The sequence below is a fragment of the Aedes albopictus genome, chromosome 3 (assembly GCF_035046485.1).
Source record: "Aedes albopictus strain Foshan chromosome 3, AalbF5, whole genome shotgun sequence".
Classification (NCBI taxonomy): Eukaryota; Metazoa; Arthropoda; class Insecta; order Diptera; family Culicidae; genus Aedes; species Aedes albopictus.
In genome coordinates, this window is record NC_085138.1 from 137,258,931 (window position 1) to 137,277,721 (window position 18,791).

The 18,791-nt window shown below is 38.7% G+C and overlaps 1 protein-coding gene across 1 annotated transcript; it reads left to right on the forward strand.

Moving 5' to 3' along the window:
- Window positions 1-5,662: 5,662 nt before the first annotated feature.
- LOC109419381 (splicing factor ESS-2 homolog) lies at window positions 5,663-7,543 on the forward strand. Its single transcript, XM_019693613.3, has 3 exons — window positions 5,663-5,920; window positions 6,009-6,162; window positions 6,229-7,543. The coding sequence occupies exons 1-3, from the start codon at window positions 5,786-5,788 to the stop codon at window positions 7,443-7,445; spliced, it is 1,506 nt and encodes a 501-aa protein (XP_019549158.3). The 5' UTR covers window positions 5,663-5,785; the 3' UTR covers window positions 7,446-7,543.
- The last annotated feature ends 11,248 nt before the right edge of the window (window positions 7,544-18,791 follow it).

Here is an 18,791-nt window from a genome sequence, read left to right on the forward strand (position 1 = left end):
CGTACCTGAATGAACGCTACCTAACTTCCAACAAGAACTACGCCAGAAGGGTTCGTAATAACTTCAAAGTGTGGGAAAGTAGGCTTTTTCCTGGCAGATTTGCGTGAGGTAAAACAGCCTATTGTGATGAGAAATTGAAAAACAATCCTTTTCAAATTTTCGGTCAGGTTCTCGGCCAAATCAAGGTAAAATTTAGCATAACACATGTAACGAATATGCGAAATGGTCAACAACCGCCAACGAATCTTGGCAAATCTTCTCCGGCCACCATTTTATCTTTTTCTTGCTAACTCATCTTTGCGGAGCAACATACAAAAGAATTTCAGTCTGATTTACATTATGAAATCAATAGAATCCAACAATAATGGACGGACCTAGCTAGCTCTCCTTGTGAGTTATTTCGTTGGGCGCCAATGTAACGAAAACATTGGAACCTTATAAATGCGCAAGGCCCCACGTTGGGCGCCAATGTAACGAATAGTACATTGGAACCTCATAAATGCACATTTTATTTTCCGTATCGTGCCCCACATTTTGAAGCTAGTGGGATACGAAAAGTAAAATATAACGAATACATTGGAACCTTACAAATGCACATTTTATTTTCCGTATCGGGCCTCACGTCTGGGAACTTAGATACGCAAAATAAAATGGAACATTACAAATGCACAAAACACAAACATGCAACACATAACATAAATTGTGCCCAGTTATCCAAATAGATAAATAAGTCCGAACCCAGGATGACGAGGTTTCATTTTTGTTCTTGGTCCATCAGTCAATCCTGTAATCGTATTTTTTTCCTGGCAGTTCGCCTTTTAGTTCTCAGCATCTGTTGCGGCATTCATAGCTTGTTTTGGTCTAGGAATTTCTAATCCTAAGAGGGCATCTAGATTCGGGCAACAACACAAGACCGTCTACAATTTGATGTCCGTGTTAAGGGACGGCTTGCGTGTTTTGTACTGGATCGCTCCTGAAATGTTTGGAGCGCTACAAATGCACATTAAAATTCTGAGACAGATGTTCAAACATTAGTATAACATACAAAATAAATTGACGAAATGTTCACAACAATTTACAAACGTAACACACTCCATGCAACAATCGAAGAATTTCCCATGAATTGCATTATCCAATTCATGGAAAATTCTTAAAACTACTTTACATACGTCACAACTAATTTACAAACGTAACACACACTTCTCAGATGTACCTCCAAAGAAGAGTAACTATTCTGTTCAAAGCAGAGTAACTATTTTGTGTTCAAGTTTCTTCTTAGTTACGTACTGGGGTCAAGAAAAATCAAACGCTTGGTTTACTCATTTCTTAAACGATTCCTTGGCTGAATTTTCCACGCATCGAGACGAGATAGGCCAAGAAATGTTTCACGATCTGCGTTCTACCCATAATGGGAAGCAGGGATTTAAAATTTCATCAAAAATTCTTTTAGGTTTTCCACCAAAATGTTCAAGTAGCATTACTCCATATTCATATTTTTATTCAGAAATGGGAGGATTTTCACACTATAGTACAGTTTCGTGTTTAAAATGGATCGCTCAAGAAACTTTTAGAGTGATTCCCGGTATTAGATAGATAGATAGATAGATAGATAGATAGATAGATAGATAGATAGATAGATAGATAGATAGATAGATAGATAGATAGATAGATAGATAGATAGATAGATAGATAGATAGATAGATAGATAGATAGATAGATAGATAGATAGATAGATAGATAGATAGATAGATAGATAGATAGATAGATAGATAGATAGATAGATAGATAGATAGATAGATAGATAGATAGATAGATAGATAGATAGATAGATAGATAGATAGATAGATAGATAGATAGATAGATAGATAGATAGATAGATAGATAGATAGATAGATAGATAGATAGATAGATAGATAGATAGATAGATAGATAGATAGATAGATAGATAGATAGATAGATAGATAGATAGATAGATAGATAGATAGATAGATAGATAGATAGATAGATAGATAGATAGATAGATAGATAGATAGATAGATAGATAGATAGATAGATAGATAGATAGATAGATAGATAGATAGATAGATAGATAGATAGATAGATAGATAGATAGATAGATAGATAGATAGATAGATAGATAGATAGATAGATAGATAGATAGATAGATAGATAGATAGATAGATAGATAGATAGATAGATAGATAGATAGATAGATAGATAGATAGATAGATAGATAGATAGATAGATAGATAGATAGATAGATAGATAGATAGATAGATAGATAGATAGATAGATAGATAGATAGATAGATAGATAGATAGATAGATAGATAGATAGATAGATAGATAGATAGATAGATAGATAGATAGATAGATAGATAGATAGATAGATAGATAGATAGATAGATAGATAGATAGATAGATAGATAGATAGATAGATAGATAGATAGATAGATAGATAGATAGATAGATAGATAGATAGATAGATAGATAGATAGATAGATAGATAGATAGATAGATAGATAGATAGATAGATAGATAGATAGATAGATAGATAGATAGATAGATAGATAGATAGATAGATAGATAGATAGATAGATAGATAGATAGATAGATAGATAGATAGATAGATAGATAGATAGATAGATAGATAGATAGATAGATAGATAGATAGATAGATAGATAGATAGATAGATAGATAGATAGATAGATAGATAGATAGATAGATAGATAGATAGATAGATAGATAGATAGATAGATAGATAGATAGATAGATAGATAGATAGATAGATAGATAGATAGATAGATAGATAGATAGATAGATAGATAGATAGATAGATAGATAGATAGATAGATAGATAGATAGATAGATAGATAGATAGATAGATAGATAGATAGATAGATAGATAGATAGATAGATAGATAGATAGATAGATAGATAGATAGATAGATAGATAGATAGATAGATAGATAGATAGATAGATAGATAGATAGATAGATAGATAGATAGATAGATAGATAGATAGATAGATAGATAGATAGATAGATAGATAGATAGATAGATAGATAGATAGATAGATAGATAGATAGATAGATAGATAGATAGATAGATAGATAGATAGATAGATAGATAGATAGATAGATAGATAGATAGATAGATAGATAGATAGATAGATAGATAGATAGATAGATAGATAGATAGATAGATAGATAGATAGATAGATAGATAGATAGATAGATAGATAGATAGATAGATAGATAGATAGATAGATAGATAGATAGATAGATAGATAGATAGATAGATAGATAGATAGATAGATAGATAGATAGATAGATAGATAGATAGATAGATAGATAGATAGATAGATAGATAGATAGATAGATAGATAGATAGATAGATAGATAGATAGATAGATAGATAGATAGATAGATAGATAGATAGATAGATAGATAGATAGATAGATAGATAGATAGATAGATAGATAGATAGATAGATAGATAGATAGATAGATAGATAGATAGATAGATAGATAGATAGATAGATAGATAGATAGATAGATAGATAGATAGATAGATAGATAGATAGATAGATAGATAGATAGATAGATAGATAGATAGATAGATAGATAGATAGATAGATAGATAGATAGATAGATAGATAGATAGATAGATAGATAGATAGATAGATAGATAGATAGATAGATAGATAGATAGATAGATAGATAGATAGATAGATAGATAGATAGATAGATAGATAGATAGATAGATAGATAGATAGATAGATAGATAGATAGATAGATAGATAGATAGATAGATAGATAGATAGATAGATAGATAGATAGATAGATAGATAGATAGATAGATAGATAGATAGATAGATAGATAGATAGATAGATAGATAGATAGATAGATAGATAGATAGATAGATAGATAGATAGATAGATAGATAGATAGATAGATAGATAGATAGATAGATAGATAGATAGATAGATAGATAGATAGATAGATAGATAGATAGATAGATAGATAGATAGATAGATAGATAGATAGATAGATAGATAGATAGATAGATAGATAGATAGATAGATAGATAGATAGATAGATAGATAGATAGATAGATAGATAGATAGATAGATAGATAGATAGATAGATAGATAGATAGATAGATAGATAGATAGATAGATAGATAGATAGATAGATAGATAGATAGATAGATAGATAGATAGATAGATAGATAGATAGATAGATAAGTATTACGTGTTTTTCAACTTTGTGGAACATTTCATTGCTCTTCATGCAAACAATATTGTGCCTTGCAAGATAAATCCGCAAAACGCGTTAGTCTTCTTCTTTTCCATCAAGTTGCAAAAACATTACCGCACCACTATGAGCGACCTGATGGTCAGAAATTGTACATGCGGCGCTTATATCAAATCCACATGAGGCTGCGGCGATATGGCCGCGAGGAGATGTACGCGATAGAGACGCAATGTGGAAATGAAAAAGATGAAGCCTCACTAAATAACATCCCGATTATTCAATACAAAGCCGACGAGGTGATGCGTATGCATTTAAGTGAATCAATGTCGCGATAAATATACCGCATTTAGTTCACTACTGGACTGCGAACTGCGACTTTATAAGTGCGAAAACGTAAATAAAAGTGCGCGATTGCATCAAATCAGGTTGATGTCTTCGGCGCACTATTTCTTCAATCTATGGAGAACAAGTGCTCTGAAGACACCGAGTTGATTTGATGCAATCGCGCACTTTTATTAGCGTTTTCGCACTCGTAAAAACTAGTGCGATAGTCCAGTGGTGAACTAAATGCGCTATATTATTACGATTTCTGGCCACCTGAGTTGCCATTGTGTTAGCTTTTGTTTTCACATGAATGGCGTGAAGGCTGCTGCGATGCTGCTGGGTGGGTGGCAGTATCTGTTCGATTTTGACATTGCGTCTGTATCACGGGAATCTCCTCGCGGGCATATCGCCGCCGCCCAATGTGGATTTATTATGAGCGCCGCAATAAAAAGTTGACATTGTTATCTTGACAACCATTTGGACCACCCTAATTTCACATTATTGAAAAAAATGCTCAAAAAATATATAGAAGTTTTTCCTATAGGTTCCTATAGTTGTCTTATAAGACAACATATTGCTAAAACTTAATAATAGTTTTGGCGTAAATATTTTTTCCACTTAAATACGGCCCACGGATCATTGTGCATTGATTGTGGCCAGTAGCAGTTTTCGACCGTGCATTAAATTTCCAACTTCATATATTTTTCTACTCACCGCTAGGTTACGCTTGCAAATGCAACACACTAGTGAAACGTACCAGAATTGTTGCGTACCGTACTAGATTTGAATTTTTTTCAGGCTGTGTTGCGTGAACGCTAAAAATTAATCACACAGAATTGCGATATTTGATATATCAATGAAGAGGATTTGATATTATACAGCACAAATAAAAAACAGGAACTTATGAGATGAATCCGTTTTCAACAGTTGATGCATTTTTTTATTTTGTGGCATTGTGATGCTCGAATGTTTTAAAATGCTTTGGCTAATGTTTTGGGCTGTTTTGTATAATCGGCATAAACGTGTAGAACAGCTGATTCTGAAAGAAGTACTAGAATACCCCTTACAGGACTGTCAAAATATCCAAAACAAAAACACCAAGCGACGCGTAATTTGTGGTGTACTCCAAACGATTTCTTGTTTTCTTTAAATTTTGAATTTACATTTCTTCTAATAAGTTTCTGCCGATTTTGTTATTCATAATGTCTAAACCGGGCGAGAAGGCTCTGCAGGCGATGAAGGAGTTGGACAAAACAGTAGCAGTGTTCAAGAAACCAGCGGTTCCAAAAACCAAGAAAGAGAAGAAAATCATTCTGAACGAGGAAACTTATCTGGAGGTATGTAACTACGTAACTTTCACTTTGGCAATGCTTTTATTTAATCCTTATAATTCATACATTCAACGATCCTTTTTGATAATTGCAGGAAATGGCCAAAATCATCCAGCGTGATTTCTTCCCGGACCTAAAAAAGCTAAAGGCACAGAACGAGTACTTGGACGCTCTGGCAAGTAACGATATCGTAAAGTTACGGCAAATTTTCTCCAAATACAACTCAAAATCACCTTTGATTCGAGAACGTAAGAAAAACTGTTTAAAAAACACAACCCACCTATCCGTCCATTTAATTTTATCCAACTTTCTAGCAAGTCCTGCTACCTTTGAAACGCCTCTGCCAAGCGCTTCCCTGGCACCCGATGAGCCCCCATCGGTTCGATCAACCACCAGCTCTACAAGTTCAACAAAAAGCAGTAAATCTATAGCCGACAGACACTCGCTGGATTCATTCCTGTTCAACTACACCAGCGAGGATAATGATAGCTTTCAGGAAATAATGGAAGCAGCTGACAAGAAGCTTCGGCAAAAGTTTGCTATTCTTTACGATGCTGAGGGAACGAGTCGGGCAAATCTTGGAAAGCAGTTGGCCCTCCCCAGTATCGAAAGCCAATTCGATAAAAAGGATAAACCCAAGGAGCTGGATATGTGGACCTACAAGAACAAGAACTACATCATGTACATCCCGGACGGAGTGGCCTTGAGTCGAGAAGAGGAGATCGAATTGGCCAACAAAAAGCAGGAAATCGAACACGGCAATACTCGACTAAAGGCGAATCCTTTCAACGAGAATGAAAGCAAACAAGCTATCACCGAAGCGGCCAAATCGCAAGCCAAGTGCCTTCCAGAAAAGATTGGCGTCGATGGGAAACTGATCGAAGCGTCGCTGACGCCGGCCGTCCGTGGATTCAGTTTCGTCAAAAGTCCCTCGCCTTGCCCCGGAGTAACGGACAGTCCACTGTTCACGTGGGGTGAAATCGAAGGAACGCCCTTTCGATTAGATGGCGGGGACACTCCTCTGCATCCGGCTTCAGCAGGTCCATCATTCCGCATAGCGGAAACATCAAAGCGCGAAACCATCGCCCTTCAGCTAGCGGAAAAAGCCGCCGAACAGTCCCGTTCGAAAAAGGCAAAGGCAATCGAAGCCGCCCGACGGAATATCGCCTCTCCGATGATTCGGAATACGTTCGATCGTCTGGCCAGTATGTCTCCGGCAGCTCGACGACTTGCCACCAACAAGCTGGGATTCATCAACACTCCCAGTCCAATGAGGACACCGACTGGCTCTATCGGTCTGCCAACGCCAAGACTGCGGTCACAACAATCTCGCAAATCCAATACAAGGCCAACGCCATCTCCTGTGGGCGCGTTGCGGAGAAAAACGCCTATGGTGGTTACGAAGGCGACTGGAAGCAGCAGTAGCAGCGGCATGAGTATTGAATCTTCAAGTGGTCTGGATACTTTGACCGACAACCTTTTGGATATTCCTTCGGCGGGTAAACGACCAAAAGCTGCCGATTTCTTTTGAGGTAATTTTTGGATTTTTGTTTCCGTATGGATGGAAACAGTTAAGACTAACGAGGTGGAATAACAACATTATTTATAATACAAGCCAATAGGACAATATTTTTTTGCCTTTTTAATGCTAACGGTATCACCATGCACGATAATCCTTTTATTTAGGGTCTTAGATGTGTGTTGTCAATATTATTATCATTGCTTTAATATTGTTCATGCTGACGTAACGTTACAACTGCAAAAATGCTTGCTTCTATGCTTCAGTGTATGATGGGCAGTTCTACAGTTATTGACTAAAAGCTTCCTGTGCCAATGACCATTGTGAATTCGCATATTGCTGCTAGAGTCCTTCGTAGGATTTTCTCACAGTTCCCCCTGCGTTTTTCCCAAAGACATTTTCGTAGGATTTCTACTAGCATTTATCCCCAGATCTTCACACGAGTTTCTCTCTTAATATATCGCAGATATTGTCGTGGAATTTCCCCAAGAGTTTGTTTCAAGATTCCTCTAGCAGATTTTCCGCGAATCCTTCTGGTGTTCCTGTTAGAACTTCCCCAGAAGATCTTCCCGAGATCTCTCCCAGACTTGCTACAGGAGCTATTCCTGGAATTTATACTACTCGTCCATAGATTTCGCGAATATTCCGTAGGAACTCCTCTCGAATTTTCTGCTGAAGTTTCTCCTGTAATTTCTTCAAGAAATTTCTTCCAGGCACCCCCTAGAATTTGAATGCATTGCTGTGAGATATGGGGCGATGAATGATGAATGGATGAATGTTTGTTTGAGGTGCACCCCCTGGCAAAAATCCATAGTTTCGCCCATGAGCTTTAGCTAGGATATTTCCTCAAGGTCCTCAATTTCACATCGATTTCTCTTGGAGTCTCCAGTTAGCCTAGTGGTTAAGGCTATGGATCGCCACTCCGGAGACGGCGGGTTCGATTCCCGTTCCAGTCAGGAAATTTTTCCCAACTCCCTAGCCATAGTGTATCATTGTCCTTACCTCACAATCTACAAATTCAGGCAAAGAATGCCCTACGATTAATAACTGTGGAAATGCTCAAAGAACACTAAGTTGAAGAGAGGCAGGCCAAGTTCCAGTGTGTGTGCATCCTGACCGTTTATCGGTATCGGCGAAACGCATTTCATCTCATATCGGTATCGCCGATATATCGGATTCGGCATTATCGATATCGTATCGTTATCCGGTAACTTCAACCATTAAAAGGAAGTACACAAAAAATGACGAGTTTTTGTGTCATTTGTATAATAAATGTGCTTCAAATGCACATTTGGAGTTAATGTTGTTGCGTAAATGGTGAAACTCACAAACATATATTACAAAGTCTGACCTAATAATCAATTTATCGTAAATATCGCCTTTATCGGTATCATTTTATATCGGTTTGAGCAATATCGGATATCGTATCGATAAATTTGATCCGATAATATTATCGATAATATCAATAAATGCACAGCCCTAGAACCTTCTGTTGGGTTGATCCTTCCAAGAAACAATTACTTGCTTGATTTTATCTAATAAACAGAGATCTATGATCGTGGTTCCATGCAGTTGCCCATGCATTCCACAACGTGTTTTCAATCCATAGTCCATAATCTTGGCAAGGATGTCGCTCGTTGCTCGGTATACCGCAGTGGCAAGGAGCCCACATGAGGGTTACTGGTGTTTTTTTTTTTGTCTTTATTTTTTAGATTTTCAGCCCTAGGCTGGTTCATCTCAAAAGTTACTGGTGTGTTTTCTCTGTAGTAATGTTACGATAGACGGGGATACTTTCGAGGTGGTGGAGGAATTCGTCTACCTCGGATCCTTACTGACGGCTGACAACAACGTGAGCCGTGAAATTCGGAAAGTCGGGCCTACTACGGGCTCCAGAAGAAACTGCGGTCGAAAAAGATTCACCCACGCACCAAATGCACCATGTACAAAACGCTACCTAATAAGACCGGTGGTCCTCTACGGGCACGAGACATGGACCATGCTCGAAGAGGACCTGCAAGCACTCGGAGTTTTCGAGCGACGGGAACAGCTTTTATAGTGATGGGCGACATGCAGAGGCGCGTGATCGGTTGGTGGCCGATCGACGAAAGAATGTACAGGTTGAGGATCAAGGGCCGATTCTTCAACATTAGCATAATAAACGTGCACAGTCCTCACTCCGGAAGTACTGATGATGACAAGGACGCATTTTACGCGCAGCTCGAACGCGAGTACGACCGCTGCCCAAACCACGACGTCAAGATCATCATAGGGGATCTAAACGCTCAGGTAGGCCAGGAGGAGGAATTCAGACCGACGATTGGAAAGTTCAGCGCCCACCAGCTGACGTACGAAACTGGCCTACGTCCAGTGTGTGGATTTTTATCGCGAACCACTGAATGGTCCATGCTCAGCAAGTGATACATTCGCGATTGTAACATTTCATGAACCAACATGCTCGGGAACGCTCCCCGAAATGCTGTTCATTCTCTTGCCCGGTTCGATACGAGAGCGCAATCAAGAGAGAAGATGCTCGATGACGCTAATGAAAGCGATGCATTCGGTAAGAATATTTTATTGCCATAATTCTTTTTTTATTGTGACTACACAACCTGCAACGTCATGAATACAGTTAAATTAAAAAGTATTTCACGTTTTTAAAGCGAAAACGCATTAAATACTGATGAAAATAACGATTATTCACAGTTGCCCCAAGCCAACGATGAGCGATCATCGGTAAGTGTTACACTTAGCGATGCCCGCTCATCGCCGCAGCTTGTTTATATCGGAGTATCCTCTTTGTGTTCCTTCGTGAACCATGCGACTCGGTGAGAGAACATACACCGCTTGGTAATTGAAACAGAACCAACAGAAGGGAAGAAAAACTGCCGATCGGTTCACTGATCACTTTTTCGTCCAAACACTGCCTACGTCTCATCGATTTCGCCGCCTCCAAGAACATGGTCATTCGTAGCACATTCTTCCAGCACAGCCTCCCGTATCGTTACACCTGGAGATCACCACAACAAACGGAATCGCAAATCGACCACGTTCTGATTGATGAACGGCATTTCTCCCATTTCTCCGACATTATCGACATCAGGACCTATCGTGGCGCTAATATCGACTCTGATCACTACCTGGTGATGATCAAACTGCGCCCAAAACTCTCCGTTATTAACAATGTACAGTACCGGCGGCCGCCCCGGTATGATCTAGAGCGACTGAAGCGACCGGATGTCGCCACCGCATACGCGCAGAATCTCGAGGCAGCGTTGCCGGACGAGGGTGTGCTCGATGTGACCCCTCTAGAGGACTGCTGGAGTACAGTCCGGATTCGCTGGTTGGGTCACGACTGCGCCCCGATTAGCGAATCGTGTTCGTTCGTTGGGGAAACTGACAACTGATCAAAATGCTCTAGACACACACAACTGACGAGAAATACGTCACGAAACACTCACATACTTGCGCAAACGTTCTGTATACAGGAGCTGTGATGCGACGGCGGTCAGACGTCAAACTCGTTTTAGCATCTATTTTGACATTGACAGTGCTTTTAAGTTGGGTTTTGCCCCACAGTGAACATTCAACCATCGAGAAATCCCATTTAACGAGCTCTAAACGAACGAATCGTCACTATACAGTCAAAGCAGCCATCAACAACGCAGCCGAGAGCACTATCGGGTACGTAGAACGGAATCGACGAAACGATTGATTCGACGAGGAGTGCAGAGCAGTTCTGGAGGGGAAGGATGCAGCGCGGACGGTAATGCTGCAACATGGAACCCGACAGAATGTGCAGCGATACAGACAGAAGCGGAAGCAGCAGACCCGTCTCTTCCGGGAGAAAAAGCGCCGCCTGGAAGAAGCGGAGTGCGAAGAAATGGAACTGCTGTGCCGTTCACAAGAAACACGTAAGTTCTACCAGAAGCTCAACGCATCCCACAAAGGCTACTTGCTGCAAGCCGAAATCTGCAGGGATAAGAACGGGAGCCTCCTGACGGACAAACGTGAGGTGATCGAAAGGGGGAAGCAGTACTTCGACGAGCACCTGAATGGCGAAGAGAATGTAGGCACGGAGGACCAAGGCAGCGGAGGAAATGACTATGTTGGTGTAGCAGAGGACGGGAACGAGCCAACTCCCACACTGAGGGAAGTTAAGGATGCCATCCACCAGCTCAAAAACAACAAAGCGACTGGTAAGGACGGTATCGCAGCAGAACTCATCAAAATGGGCCCGGAAAAGTTGGCCACCTGTCTGTACCAGTTAGTAGTCAAGATCTGGGAAACCAAACAGCTACCGGAGGAGTGGAAGGAAGGGATAATCTGTCCCATCCACAAGAAAGGCGACAAGTTAATGTGTGAGAACTTTCGAGCGATCAATATTTTGAATGCCGCCTACGAAGTGCTATCCCAGATCATCTTCCGTCGTCTTTCACCTAAAGTAAATGAGTTTGTGGGAAGTTACCAAGCCGGTTTCAGCGACGGCCGGTCGACAACAGACAAGATCTTCACCGTACGGCAAATCCTCCAGAAATGTCGTGAATACCCAACGCACCACCTGTTCATCGACTTCAAAGCGGTATCGACCGCACAAAGCTATTGACGATCAAACGCAAAGCTAAATTGCGCAGGTGGCGCTTTTCTAAAACAGTGAATTACGAACCCTAGACTGAATTACTAATGATACAAATGGAAGAAAAGTGAAATTAATGCAGATTCTCATAACTTTCATGCAGTGCATTGACCGGAAATATGTTATTTTTGCTTCCAAAGTTGAAAATTTTGCGTTACCTCACCTCACATTTGATCGCCAATGGAAAATCATGGACGAGAACAGCTTTCCCGGGAAGCTTACCAGACTGGTAAGAGCAACGATGGACGGTGTGCAGCGCAGCATAAGGATTTCGGGTGAACCAGTTCATTCGAATTGCGACGGGGACTACGACAAGGTGATGGACTTTCCTGCCTACTATTCAACATCGCCCTGGAAGGTGTTATGCGACGAGCCGGGCTTATCAGCCGGGGTACGATCTTCACGAAATCCGGCCAATTTGTCTGTTTTGCGGATGATATGGATATTATTGCTAGAACATTTGGAACGGTGGCAGAACTGTACACTCGCCTGAAACGTGAAGCAGCAAAGGTCGGACTGGTGGTGAATGCGGCTAAGACAAAGTACATGCTGGTAGGTGGGACTGAGCGAGACAAGATAAACCTTGGCAGCAATGTTACGATAGACGGGGATACTTTCGAGGTAGTAGAAGAATTCCTCTACCTCGGTTCCTTGCTAACGGCTGACAATAACGTGAGCCGTGAAATACGAAGGCGCATCATCAGTGGAAGTCGTGCCTACTATGATCTCCAGAAGAAGCTGCGATCTAAGAAGATTCATCCCGCGCTAAATGCATGTACGAAACGATTATATGACCGGTGGTCATCTACGGACGCAAGACATGGACCATGCTCGAAGAGTACCTGCAAGCACTCGGAATTTTCAAGCGACGCGTGCTAAGGACGATCTTTAGCGGCGTGCAGGAGAACGGTGTGTGGCGGAGAAGGTTGAACCACGAGCTCGCTGCACTCTACCGTGAACCCAACATCCAGAAAGTGGCTAAAGCTGGACGGATACGGTGGGCAGGGCATGTTGCAATAATGCCGGACAACAACCCTGCAAAGTTGGTGTTTACTAACCATCCGGTTGGTACAAGAAAGCGTGGAGCGCAGAGAGCACGAGTGTTGGGCGTGACCGACGTTGAAGGGCTGCAGCTGCAAATCGAGTACTATGGCGGCAAATTGTTGATTCAGTTATCATGAATTGGATGTTAACTAAATAAATGTAATGAATCATCAAGACAATCTGTGCAATAGCAATTTCATGAAACATTTCAAATGGCAGAAAATAAAGGCTTACGCAGCAATGAATTAACTACATCGACTGTTTTCCTACTTTCCGCATCGAACAATGTGGCGCTAGCATCTATGCGCGAAAAATCGCTAAAAGTAAATCGCAAAAATATTGTATGGCGAATACCATCTAAAGGCAAATTATTCAAAGTGGAACACATTATTCGAAAAAATATTTGGTAGTGGTTGTGCACAATGGTGACCACTATTAAGCCTACCAAATATTTTTTCGGGAAAAGCTTTGTATTTCAAGTAATTCAAGTTTAGATGCATTTCGCCATACAAAATTAAATTGATTTACTCCTGCTGATCAACTGTGGCTGCGCGCAAAGCGAGTAGTCCATTAAAACTGCTTAGTGAGTATCATTACTAGATGTAGTGTAGAATTAGCATTAGTTAAAATACACAAAAATAAAAATTAAAAAAAATGTTGGATATTTAAAATAAACATGTTTTGCAAGCAGTTACATTCAACGTATCTCGATAATATTTAACTTTGTTGAACTAATTCGTGTCATATAACGGAATAAGAGAAAACTATCCTATAAGGTTAGGTTAGGTACGTTGCATTTGCATAAATCTGTCTTTATTGTGAATAGCTCGATTCTTGGATGCATAAAATATGTTTTGCAAGTAGTCACATTCAACGTACTTCGATAATATTTTACTGAGTTGAACTAATTCATCCCAGTATTATTCTCTTATATGTCACGAATTAGTTCGACTAAGTCAAATATTATCGAGGTGTGTTGAATGTGGCCACTTGCAGCAATGCATATTTCATACATCCGAGAATAACACAAAGTCGAGGTACTAACACTTAAGTGAGATTTATCCAAATGTAACGTACCTAGCGGATTTCTATGCTAAAGTATATTTTTCTTTTATTCCGTTATATGACACGAATAAGTTCAACTAAATTAAATATTATCGAGATACGTTGAATGTAGCTATTTGAATAACATATTTTATACATGTGATAATAATACAATAAAGTGAGATTTATGCAACGTACCGAACGGATGTCTATGCAAAAGCATCTCTTGTTCTCTTATATGACACGAATTAGTTGCTTAACAGAGTCAAATATTATCGAGGTACGTTGAACGTGGCTGGTTGACAATAGTAATTTATGTTACGAGTTGCAAAATGATGATTTCTACAGCACGAGTTGTACATTTATACAACGAGGCTTGCCGAGTTTGATAAATACGACGAGTGCTGTAAAAATCGAGTTTTGCAACGAGTTGCATACAACATTTCTTGCAATGAAAGACAAATTTTCACTAGAATGTGATCGTTCCCATCAATATCATCGTGCTTTGCGGTGGTTGAATGGGACCGGCCACGTGCTCTATCGTGCAAGACACAAAAATTTGGATCAAGCATGCCGTGCTATAACCGTCACAGTTTTTCAAGCTCTAGTCGTGGAAACTGAGGTCAGACTGAGGTTGTCAATCAAAAAATTGCACTATGATTCATAATGCAACCGAAATGAGTTGCATTATGAACCATAATGCAATTGTTTGGTATCGGTCGGAAAAGTAGGCCGTTTCCCCACCGACATGGCAAGTATAAAGTAGAATATTATAGTGCCGAGTTGCAAAAATATATTTATGCAATTCAGTATCATAATTTACATTTTATATAACTCATTTTGGTATCATAATGGCCTATTTTTCCGAACTGACTCATTATGCAACTGAAATGAGTTGCATAATGAAAAATAGTTGTATAATGTTCATAATGCAACTAGAGACGAACCAGCCAAGGGCTGAAAGTCTCTCTAATAAAGACAAATCAATCAATCAATCATAATGCAACTCATTTGAGTTGCATTATGAACATTATGCAACTCAAATGGGTTGCATTATGAAAAAAATCATTGCATAAAATTTTGTATGGAATTCGTTGCAAAACTCGATTTTTCAGCACTCTTCGTATTTATCCAACTCGGTAAGCCTCGTACGACTCGTGCTGAAAAAATCAACTTTTTGCAACTCGTTACATAAATAACAATTAATAATATCTGATTAGTTCAGGTTACATATTTTTAGGAGTTTATCTAGCACAGTGGTGCTCAGGCTGGAGGATACCGCGGGCCAAATTTGCAATTCGGGATCGACCTGCGGGCCGCATAAAGCATCGATGCACAAAAACTACAAAAAGAACAATTCTAAAGCATATTTATTAAAAATCTGAACGGTTATAATCTATTGCCCTTCGTGGATTTCAATTTAGATTCGTAAGTTTGGTTGAGTAAAACGTTTGAGCTTCAAATTGAAATTCAAACAAACAATTTAGAAGTTGCCCCTAGAATTGCATGGAAGCCACTTCAAGAATTTGTCAAGCAGCTTTTACAAGAATTCCTTTTGAATCGCTGCAAAAAGGTTTGCTGGATTTTCTCCTGAAATTTCTTGTGGGTTTTCGAGATATTTCTTGAAGTTTCTTTTACTTTTTCTAGAATTCTTTTGGAACACCTCCAAGAACTCCTCTTAGATTTGCCTTTGGAACTGCTCTGAAGTTACTTCAGGAATTCCTCATTAATCGTTTCCAAGAATGTCTCCTACAATAGCTTCCGGATTTTTCCGAAAATTTTCCAGGAGTTTCTTAAAGATTTTAGTAATTTCTTTTCATAAGTCTAAAGTTGATGAAATGCTTCATCATTAAATTTCTTCAAAAATTAGGTTTTTAACAATTGTTTCCGGAAGTTTCTTCACCATTATCTTCTAAAGTTGCTGCATAAGTTGCTTCAAATTTATTGTTCAAATTTTCCTCAGGCGTTCTAGGCATCTTTTGTGTCTTGATGCAGTTGGTCCTGGAACCTTGTTTGTAGTTACTCCTGAAAATTCTCTTTTTGTTGCTCGAGGAATTTATTCTAAAGTTGTTTAGGAAATTTTTGTTAGAGTGGCACCAGAACATTTTTCTAGGAGATGCTTCTATAATTTCCATGCAGTATCGCCACAACTTTCTCGTTGAGTTTCTTCAGGTTTATTTTCTCCATCATGATTTGAGTTTCTCCATATATTTCGCTTAGAGATGCTTAATTTTTTTTCCAATAATGTTTCCTGGAGTTTCTGCAAAAATGTATCCAAAAGTTTCTCCAATAGGGCACAGGAGATGCTTTATTAATCTGGCGTGAGATTTGTTTCTTTAAGTTCGTTCAGGAGTTTCGCTTGGACAATTCAAATTGGATTTTTGTTTCGAAAAATGTGTGAATCTTATAATAGAAATGTAAACAAACAGTGAAAATTAAACAATATTGGCAACCAAGTTGAAATTTGTTGAGAATTTTGTCAAAAACTTCGTGCTTTGTGTTTTTATGTTCTTCGAAAAGGAGAAATGTGAAATATTTGCTCAGCGTTGCATTGGCTGCGCTTAAAAACTGCAACTATTATTAAGGCCCCTTAGCGTGTCATCGCAAAATGGCTTCTTCAAAATCATTGCCCGAAATCAACTTTACACAACATTGTACCATTTGTAAAAAATCGACACTTATCTTATTCTATAGAATAATCAATTTCACGCGAGATATTTGGCATAAAAATGTATTCACACTACTTCAAATACAAGGCTCTTTCCAAGTAATCACGATTACTAAGCATTATTTCACTCGAAAGTAGAAATTTCTACGAATTGTTTCGACCGCACTCAAAATATGGTTGGCGGTGTTTACCACCCACCACAGTACCAACGACGACGGCGGCAGCGCGGTGATGTCTTTTGGCGCGCACAATCATCGATCATTGCACGCAGTGATGTCGATCCTGCTGGCCAAAGCATCAATTAAATTGATCGAAATCAATTAAAAATCCAGTCAAACACATTGGTTATGCGTCATAAAATCAAAAATAATTTGTGAAATGATTATTTTTTAACTTTTTTTACCACAATTGTTAGTGAAATAAGCAAAGTATTATAATTTACGAAATCTTCACCAAGCGGTCCGCCAGCACTGCTGTTGCAGCAAACGTAAACAGTGGGAGAGCGTACCAACATAATTCGATCATTTCTAGCTTGTTAAAACATCTAACATTTTTCGTGACATTTGGATATGTTTCCTTCTTATTCATTGAAGTAGAGTAGTTTACTGCTTGAGTTGCTTTCAAAAATGATTCATATTCTCGAAATGTTTACATTGGAGGTACCGAGACAAAGAGGTGCTATTTTTGTTTGTTTGTTTATGGAATTGGTATAGTGGTTTCTGCTTTTAGTAGTGTTGCGTGTACGTACATGCTGCATTACACGAACACCACTTGAGTTACTGGTTGAAAATAGTAAACATAGATCAGCTGTTCCCAGCAAAATCAAATGGGCATATTTTCAACCAGTAGATTTGCATTAGTGTTCGTGACACTGCGCTGCGAAACCACTATAGAAAGGCTACACAACTACTATCGTGCTTGATGACTGTTTGGAATAAGAATCAAATAAGAAGAGCAAAATTTGAGCTGACACGCTAAGGGGCCTTAAATGATTCAAGATTGCATTTTTAACAAACTTTCATTTGATTCGTACCACTTATAAATAACTATAAGCTGGTTTCGTGACTGAGCTGAAATGCCAAAATATTTCGCAGTTGCGATTTCGAATCTTACCAGAACGGATTGTTCTTTTTGTTTATTCATCATTTAATTTGTGTTCAACACTGTGAAAATTTATCAGCAATTTTTTTGTTTGTTTTCTTAATAAATTTAACGAGTTATTTCAAATAATCGTTCAAAAATTTCGATTTGTCTTAAAGTACTCCGCGGGCCGCATCTTAAGGCTTGGAAGGCCGCATGCGGCCCGCGGGCCGCAGGATGAGCACCCCTGATCTAGCATATTGTCAGTATCTATTGAAAATACATTTTTTTGTCATAAACCAGTCAAATTTCAACTTAAGTGAAGACTTTGTTACGTCAAACCAGCCTAGAGTTCTACAATGAATCCAATGAAGCTATTTTTATCAAACATATAATGTAAGTTGTAATGTTTCATTTAAGAAAGTATGGGAAATTTTGAGGTACGTTGAAAAATGATGTCAGATTCGTAAGGTACGTTAATGGTACATGCAGAAAACATTGAGGCCGGAAAGATTTGTTAGGAATTTCGAAAAAAACACGATCTATTCAGCAGGACACCTGTTTTCTAAGAATTCGTCAGGTGCGTTCAAAATACCGTTAGGTACGTTATGGTACGCACTTGTTACATTCACTTAACGGTCTTCATTTTCAATTTTATGAAAAGTGTTCTGCCAGCTAGATGGGCTCTAGTCTAGTCGATTAACGTACGCCAATCAATGGTTTCCCGTTTTATAATAACTCTAAAATAAGTGTATATTGTATGTAACTATGGAATTCAGGACTATGAACTATCATTATATTTTCATTCAAAATACTACCATTATCTTAATCGATTTATCACATTTATTTTATTAAGAAATGATTTACAATAGATTTAACAATTGTAACT